Source organism: Astatotilapia calliptera, chromosome 7 (assembly GCF_964374335.1).
Source record: "Astatotilapia calliptera chromosome 7, fAstCal68.1, whole genome shotgun sequence".
Taxonomy (NCBI): Eukaryota; Metazoa; Chordata; class Actinopteri; order Cichliformes; family Cichlidae; genus Astatotilapia; species Astatotilapia calliptera.
Genome location: NC_137428.1, coordinates 55859477 through 55867266, shown reverse-complemented (window position 1 = coordinate 55867266; position 7790 = coordinate 55859477). Strand labels below are relative to the sequence as shown.

The 7790-nt window shown below is 37.7% G+C and overlaps 1 protein-coding gene across 4 annotated transcripts; it reads right to left on the bottom strand.

Annotated features, from left to right (window-relative positions):
* Window positions 1–674: 674 nt before the first annotated feature.
* On the bottom strand, window positions 675–6412 carry LOC113026692 (acyl-CoA Delta-4 desaturase-like). 4 transcript variants are annotated; one of them, XM_026175748.2, is made up of 13 exons: window positions 6242–6412; window positions 5170–5439; window positions 4476–4586; window positions 3981–4178; window positions 3366–3467; window positions 3162–3287; window positions 3012–3072; window positions 2840–2916; window positions 2503–2600; window positions 2097–2193; window positions 1842–1921; window positions 1314–1439; window positions 675–1178 (listed from the first exon to the last, which is right to left on the bottom strand). In XM_026175748.2, exons 2-13 carry the CDS (start codon window positions 5377–5379, stop codon window positions 1127–1129), a joined length of 1338 nt encoding a protein of 445 aa, XP_026031533.1. In that variant the 5' UTR covers window positions 5380–5439; window positions 6242–6412; the 3' UTR covers window positions 675–1126. The 4 variants fall into 4 exon arrangements, with proteins under 4 accessions (XP_026031533.1, XP_026031532.1, XP_026031534.1 ...); XM_026175747.2 differs by having other exon boundaries at window positions 6132–6258; XM_026175749.2 differs by lacking the exon at window positions 6242–6412 and adding an exon at window positions 6132–6218 and having other exon boundaries at window positions 5170–5415.
* Between the last annotated feature and the right edge of the window lie 1378 nt (window positions 6413–7790).

Genomic DNA, 7790 nt, shown 5'->3' with positions numbered 1-7790 from the left:
GTCAGCAAGTCATAGCATTGATCATATTACTGTTATTAGCGTCATGGCGACAGGGAGATCCCAAACATGCCTTTATAATGAGGGAGTCAACCAGTAGGACCACTCCCTTCCTGTTCATGACCAATAAGATGATCATTATCACCATAAAACTAAATACAAGTTGTAGGTGATATATTTCAAGATATTTCATCATTTGAAAAATATGTCGTTTCCGTATCATTTTGTGCATGCAAAATTCCTCACACATGTAGCCTGCTAGCATTTAGCACAAAGCTATGCTGCATCTATGTATGCTATTACGCTTTTAAAGATATTCTACAAATGTAGAATTAAAATTGAAATGAAAATGCTAATCAGATCAGTTCTTATTAGGGAAACGAGCAGTAATGTGTCCCAGCTAAACCTAAAATCTTAACAGCAAAGAAAAGAAGTTGCATGAAATATTCCAGTATCCCAATATCCCAGTGAGCCATGTATATGTACAGTATGTGTCTGCAATTTTTGACAATATTCAAAGATTAATAACACTAAACAATGTGAAACAAGCAGTGACTCCTGAGTCAGGCAAAGCAGATCTTTGAGTGACAGATCACTAATGCAGTGTGGTGATCTTTCACTATGTTTATTCCCTTGTTATAACATGCCCTATATAAACAAGAACAGAAAACTTTAGAGAGTTTTTAGTTTGATTTATTGGTCTCAGTGAAATTATTCATGTGGTATTGCAGTGTAATGGTTTCTCTATAGAAAGAGCACAGCATGTTACAAAGCAGTTACATTCATTTAAAGTAGTTTCACAAACGATAACAAACAGTTTACAAAGGTTTTGTAGTTTATATAAATGATTGTGTCTAATCATTCAGATAGCTTTCTTTTACATCTGGTGATGCTAATGCTAATAATAAGTCACAGGTAGGTTTTAGAGCTGTGTTATCATCACATTGCTGCTGATCAAGATACTGTTAAGGCAACTTAGGAAAACCCCATCATCTATAAACCAAACAAAGACTTTGTTACAACAATAAGAGGGATCTTTCCCACGGCATTGACTCAAACAGATACAGTCGATTTTTATTGAAAAAGAGAAAAACACTTTTTTTACACCAGTGGAGGAAAATACAGTCTTTCATTTATGGAGATATGCATCGAGCCAGAGGTCCCCTGAGGTTTTCAGTGACCTGAATGAGGAAGTCAGAACAAAAAATAGCCAGCCCATCAGTGTGTGTGTCAGGTAAGCAGTCCTTCCATAAAAGAAGACTGAGTCATATACTGTATTTACAGCCATTTTCATGCTCTGTTATCATTGTACTTACGTGACAATATCAGCGAAGCCTCGCCACAAAGTTTTTTCTTGGTACGGAATCCCGTGTTTTTCGCAGAGCTCACGGACCTGTGGGGCCACCAGGTGGTAGTTGTGCCGCGGCATCATTGGAAACAAGCTTGCAAAAGAAAAGAAACGGAAGCTGATTTTTTTGTAATTGTTGCATTGTGGCATATTTTGTTACATAAAATCATTGTAACATATAAGTGTGCAAACAGTGAGTGTAGTTCTGCAAGAAAAAAAATTCTGTTTGAAAAAATGGGCGATAGCTCACTATGGATGGGTGTAAAATCCGAATAGTGTTCACCACTGGTTAAGTGGTGTAGCTTGAGTTTAATGTGTGCCTGTGACCATGCCTGATGAATTACATCTCTCAGTCTTCTGACTATTCTTTAAAACTCTTTTTTTATAATAGAGACTTTATATCTTTAAATGCAGAATTAATGTTGTTAAATTATTATCAGTACTTCAGTTTACACAGTCGTGCTCTAGTTTTTGACAGGTTTCAAATTTCACTTACTGGTGCTCGATTTGAAAGTTGAGGTGTCCACTGAACCAGTCGTTGAAGAAGGACTGCTCAATATTACAGGTGGATTGTAACTGAATGACAGAATGAGTCAAAAGAGTGCAAATGAGTTAATAAGGTCCTAGTAAATATAAGGGAAGGTGTAAACAGATGTTTGTGATCTGGGATGTTCATGAGTATTGGGTAAATGCAGAAAATATTTAAAGTGTCCAAAACTTTTATACAACCTTGTAAAAGTGATACAGGTACCTGCATGGTCAGCCAGTCCTTGTGCTTTTCATGATCGATGTCCATCGGTATGTGATTCATCTGAGTCACCCACACAAACCAGTGACTCTCCAAAAACCTGTAACATTAAAAACAATATCATATTGAGGTGATACATAACGTGGCCAAAGGGTACGAAAAATGGAATCACTTTCTATTGCAGTGTACTTTATTAGGTATACAGCGGTCAAATATGTTAAGTTTAATGTTTGCTAATAAAGTCAGGCTTTTCCACACACATTCCAGCAATATAGAGCAAAATATGGTGCATCTCAGCTCAAGGACAATATATTTTGAAAGGAATGGACAATATAAGGCATCAAAGTCTGTTAACTGGTAACAATTCATTTGTTAATGAGTGCAATGTTTTCTTATTTTAAATAGTTACCTGACTATGCTTATGAGCACCAATGAGCCAACTAGGCCATACAGGGGTATATAAGAGGAGAAGAAGCGAAGGTAGAATGAGATGAACCAAGCCAGATCCTTCACAAGACAAGAAAGTTTATATGATTTATGTAATTTCTTTTTTAATTATGACAATCATGATTAATTATAATCTTATTTTTACATATGCTCTATTCTGTGCCATTTTTTTTTGCTGTAATGTTTCTCTTAAATACTGTAATATCAAATACAAAATTCAATCTGACACATCAAATGGAAAATGCCTATATGCAATCTAATATACTACACCCAGTCAGTATATTATTATATACACCTACCACCAAGTCACGCCGGGATACCATGGTCTGCATTACATGAATGTTGAAGAAAACTGGAATGATCAGCGGTGGTCCCACTATATTTAAATATATATATATAAATATATAAAAAAGGTGCAACGTTAAAAAGTTGTAGTTATTATTCTTTTTAAATGACTCTTAAAAAACATACCAAGAAAGAAGTACTTGTGTTGACGATTGTAAGGCATGTGTTTGATCTTCTTTATCCCGTACTGTAACACAGAGGTAAACAGTGGATGATGACGAGTTGGACCGTGCGAGTGCTTAAAAACATAAGAAATACTATCTTCGTGCTACTTGCTTCCACTGGTTGAGTTCGGCCAAGTACGAAGAGGTGCAACGTGTTGATATCCGGGTCCTTAATGAAGATGTTGGGTTTAGCGTGATGCCTGAAATGTCGGTGATTCCACCAGTTGGAAGAAGCTCCCTGAAAAAAGAAAAAAAAAACCTTTAAGTATCTGTGTTTCATTTCAATGGAGAGAGGATTATAACTAAGAGAGGTTACCTTTAAATGACCAATGACAAACTTGTGGGCGAGGTGATTCCAGCTGGACTTTTTGAAGACAGACAGGTGACCGAAGTCATGCTGCAGCCATCCAGCCTGTGCCTGGAGAAGAAGCAGAAAAACAAATGTTTTGGGTGAAAGACTTCTCTTTAAATGGACCTGATTTCCAACACCATGTATTTGTATGCATGACTAACTGTTTGTCTTTTATCAGTCCTGTGTTTCTGCATCTCAGTTCATACTTTTATTTATTTATTTATTTAAAATCACAATTATTTATGCTCCCTTTAATATGAATGGTTAGCTTTTGTAAACAGAAGATTTGCACAGTCTGTGGGAGGGGCTTCTGTCCTGACAGCCAGAGCAGTGTCAGTGATGAACATATTAGGAATACCTTCCATCACTGGCATTGTAAAGGGGCAAGAACAGAAACTGAAACTGTGCATTGAGAGCAGTCTGAAGGTTTTTGGCTCACTTTTACACATTTATTATTATTGATATCCATTATTTAAAACTTTGTCTCTGTTTAATGTAACCATGCACTTGGTGTATGCATATATTTCAAAACATAAGGAAAGCATAATAAGGCCCATTTAAAATTTATGTCTGAATCACCTGAGCGGTTGCGAGAAACACAGAGCACACAAGTGTTTGTATCCAGCCTGTGCCCCACATCCAGACGGTCAGCCATCCGAGGGCTTCTAGCAGCAGGATGTGACTGAGGTGGAGGAAGAAAAACAAAGGCTGAGCTCGAAACAGACCCCTTTTCTCCACCCGAGCTCGTAATGCTTCAAAATCCTGCACGATGGCTGCCTGGGTGCAGAGAAAAACAAACAAACAACTCTGTAAAACTGAAACTGTAATATATTGATGTGATACTTCTGAAATCAAGAATTTTGGATTTGAGCTATTTTAGGTTTTCATACAGTGAAACAAGACATTAAGGTGGCTAAAAAAACCACCTAGAATCTCAGATGTTCCCAACACTCAGCACTTCATAACTAACATAAGAGATCAGTGAATTATCAAACTTACGTCTGTCTCTCATTTATTACACTAGATCACTCACATGTTGTCAATAAAAAAAAGGGACTTTGATTAAAGGCTCACATTTTTGTCTCGGTCCTGGCTCGGCTCAGTCGTTGCCAACTCTCCGATCAGCAGTGGCTTCAGAAACTTTTGCACAAACTTAGGATCAGGATGAAAAGCAGTGAATGCTTCCTAAAAACAAACACAACAAAAAATTGTAATTTACTAAAAAGTTAGGTAGCAGTGGAAATAGTTATCAGATTGTAAAAAAAATAAATCATGCATTCACTTCAGCTAAATTCTAACATGTAAAAATGCTAAAAGTAAAATGATGTTCCCTGTAAGTTTCAGTTGCCTGTGAAACCATGACATTACATTGTTTATCATAATTCAGCTGCCTGAAAGCAGCGTTTCAGTGCTGTAGCTGGTTCTGCTACACCTACTCATGTTCTTTCATCCATATTATCGAGCTTTCTGCTATTTTTATTCTGGAACAGTTATTTAGGTATACTAAAACCTCAGAGGGGAAATCTCTTTCTGTTAGAGCTGCAAGGAACTTAGAGACATGTTAGGAGTTGTGGGAAGCCCAGGTGTCGTTCACAGACTGGCATAAACTTTACTTTTGATTGGAATGGCAACACAAATCTTAAACAAATATAAATGAATTAACGCTTATGATGATAGTTTCATGTGATCTCTTTCAAAATAAAATCATATGAACATAAATGCACAGGCCTGTATATTTTCATTGTATTTTGAAGGAAACATGACATACCGTGGCATCCTCTCCAGCATAGTAGCTGATGACTTGAAACCCTCCTGGATGCCTTTTGGCCCACTGAGTGATGTTGTAAACCTTTCGATCGATGACCAGCCATTGATCATTCCTGCTGCAGTGGCTCTGCACCTCCTCCCAGGTGTAAACACCTTTAGCTTTCCCGCTGTCCGGCTCTCCCGGCACCGTCTGCTGGCTTCCACCTCCCATCCTTACCGCTGCTTCTGGTCTGAATGCACCTGAGCTCTAACGGGTCACAAAGTTGCACACCTGTTTTCACACAAAAAATGCACAAAATTTCCATGTAACTACATACAGGCAACGTAAACCATTAAATTTAATGGAATCTGGGCAAAAAATTGCTTGGTATGCGTTCAGTACCAACTCTGTTCCTTAATCATTGGTTATTTGAATAAATAAACCTTTGATTTTAGAAGTTTCAGCTGCATCTTACTCACAATCATTGCTTCATGTTTACTGAAGGTGAAGAAACCTTTTTTCAGTGTGAGTGTAAAAAATAGCTTTCAAATGGTTTGAAATGTGCAGAGAGAAAAACTCGTACGGCAGATTTTTCTATGCTGTTTGAGCTGGTTGTGGTCCAGATCTAAAACAAAGAGAAGTGCAACATCACCCACTACTATGGGGAAACTAGTGAAGCTAGGAAACCACCAAATGGAGCTAAATCAGGTCGGTTTTCACCTACTAACTTTATCGACATTAAAGATCAATCTAACAGACGCACACCCACAAATACTTAAAAACAGGAAAAACATCGACGCACACAAGTACGTTTTCCACACGAATGCGTGGACTGGGAGAAGTCTGATCGTCGTTAACGTGTAGAAACCAAGACAAAACCGACAAACCGCCATCGAAAAGCATTTAATGACTAAATAATAGCGGGAGATAGCGGGTGGTTAGCTATGCACGTCACAGCATGTAGATAATTAATATTTACTTACAGCATCCAGATTTTAACCAGCGTCCCTCAGGCACACTAATAAGAGATCGATTCTGAGGGTTCGGGTCCTTTTTATATAACAAGCATCCACAAACCCATCCCCATGCTTACCTTGTAGGCTCATTGTCACATCCACGCACTCATTCGGTACAAACTCCGAGCAGAATCATTCGAGGCGTCTGGGCCAATCGGCGCACAGTATTCTCTCGTCTGGCGGCGAGAGTACCATAGGTCATAAACCATCTGAACAGCGCAAAGTCGTGTGATCGCAGAGACCGCAAACAGTCCCCTGGAGGACTTTAACTGTGGACTCATGAGTCCGATTGGTTGTAGATGTGGAGCTGCTTCTGATTTATGTAGCGGACTAAATACACAGCTACACAGCAGGTCTTTAAGGGGTCCTCTCAACCCTGCTCCCTTTTTGTTGTTACTTTCCATCCTCCCTAAATGCTTTACATGGAAACTGGGCTGTAGTTTGCTTCGAAGAGTCTAATTCAGGTGTGTCAAACATAAGGTCCGGGGACCATAATCGAAAGACTCCAATCTAGTCCACTGGATAGCTTTGAAGGACAACTACATTTTTAAATACATTTCAACTCCCCCCCCCCCCCCCCCCCCTTATATACTACTATATAATTTTTTTTTTCAGTGATCCACTGTAAGTATAAATATTAATAATATCAATTAAAAAACTTTGTAAGACTGTGCTTTAATCCAGCTTTCTATTTTATGATAACGGGACAGTCAGGGCAATGAGCTACAAGAACTTTTTCTGTAATTTGACACATTTCTTACAATTTAAACCCAAAGAGTTCTTTATTAGCTAAACCGCTGTTTCTTTATCATGTAGAAAAACTGAGACATTCTGTTAAAATTGCACTTTTTCCCTTATATTAAGATATTTTAGTGATTCAAGTTGTAATTCAGTTTCTTTTCACTGACAGATGACAGCACTTTTACTGGTCTGGCCCAGTAAAAGATCAATGTAGGCTGTATGTGACTCACAATTTAACATCCCTGGTCTCTCAGATTGTCATAATAATTGTGCTGGCAGTGTTTGTATGAGAGCAGAAAGTTTCCATGTTTAAGGCTATCTTTATTTAGTGTGACCCTTTGACACTGAAAAACAAAATGTCAGTGATAACAGTTTCCTTGTTAAATAATCACTGGAGGGGGTGCTGCAAAATAAGACAACAACTTGTACTACTAGCCTAATTCCCTCAAAGTTGGGATGCTATGTAAAATGCAAATAAAATAGAACATAATTATTTGCAAATCTCATAAACCCATATTGTATTCACAGAAATGACAAATAGAACAGGGACAAAAATGAAGTTTTTGTTAAAACTTTCATATGCTTTTTCAAAGCATGCCATTTCTAAACACATCAGTTTTCTTTAGAAAGAAATACAATAACAGAATTATTTCCGAAAAAACAAAAAATGATTAGGGTTAATTTAAATGTATAATTAACCTTTTTATTGAGCCATGGCACCGTGGCGCTGTGCAGTGATGTCCTTTAACTTTCTAATGCTCATAGTGTGTAAAATCTAGTTAAAACTGAAAGTTACCTGCCAGTTTACACACAGTATAAAAACTTTAGCAAGAGTTTGAGCTGTCACTTGAGAAAGATCATGCCAAAAACAAAGAAATTACTTAA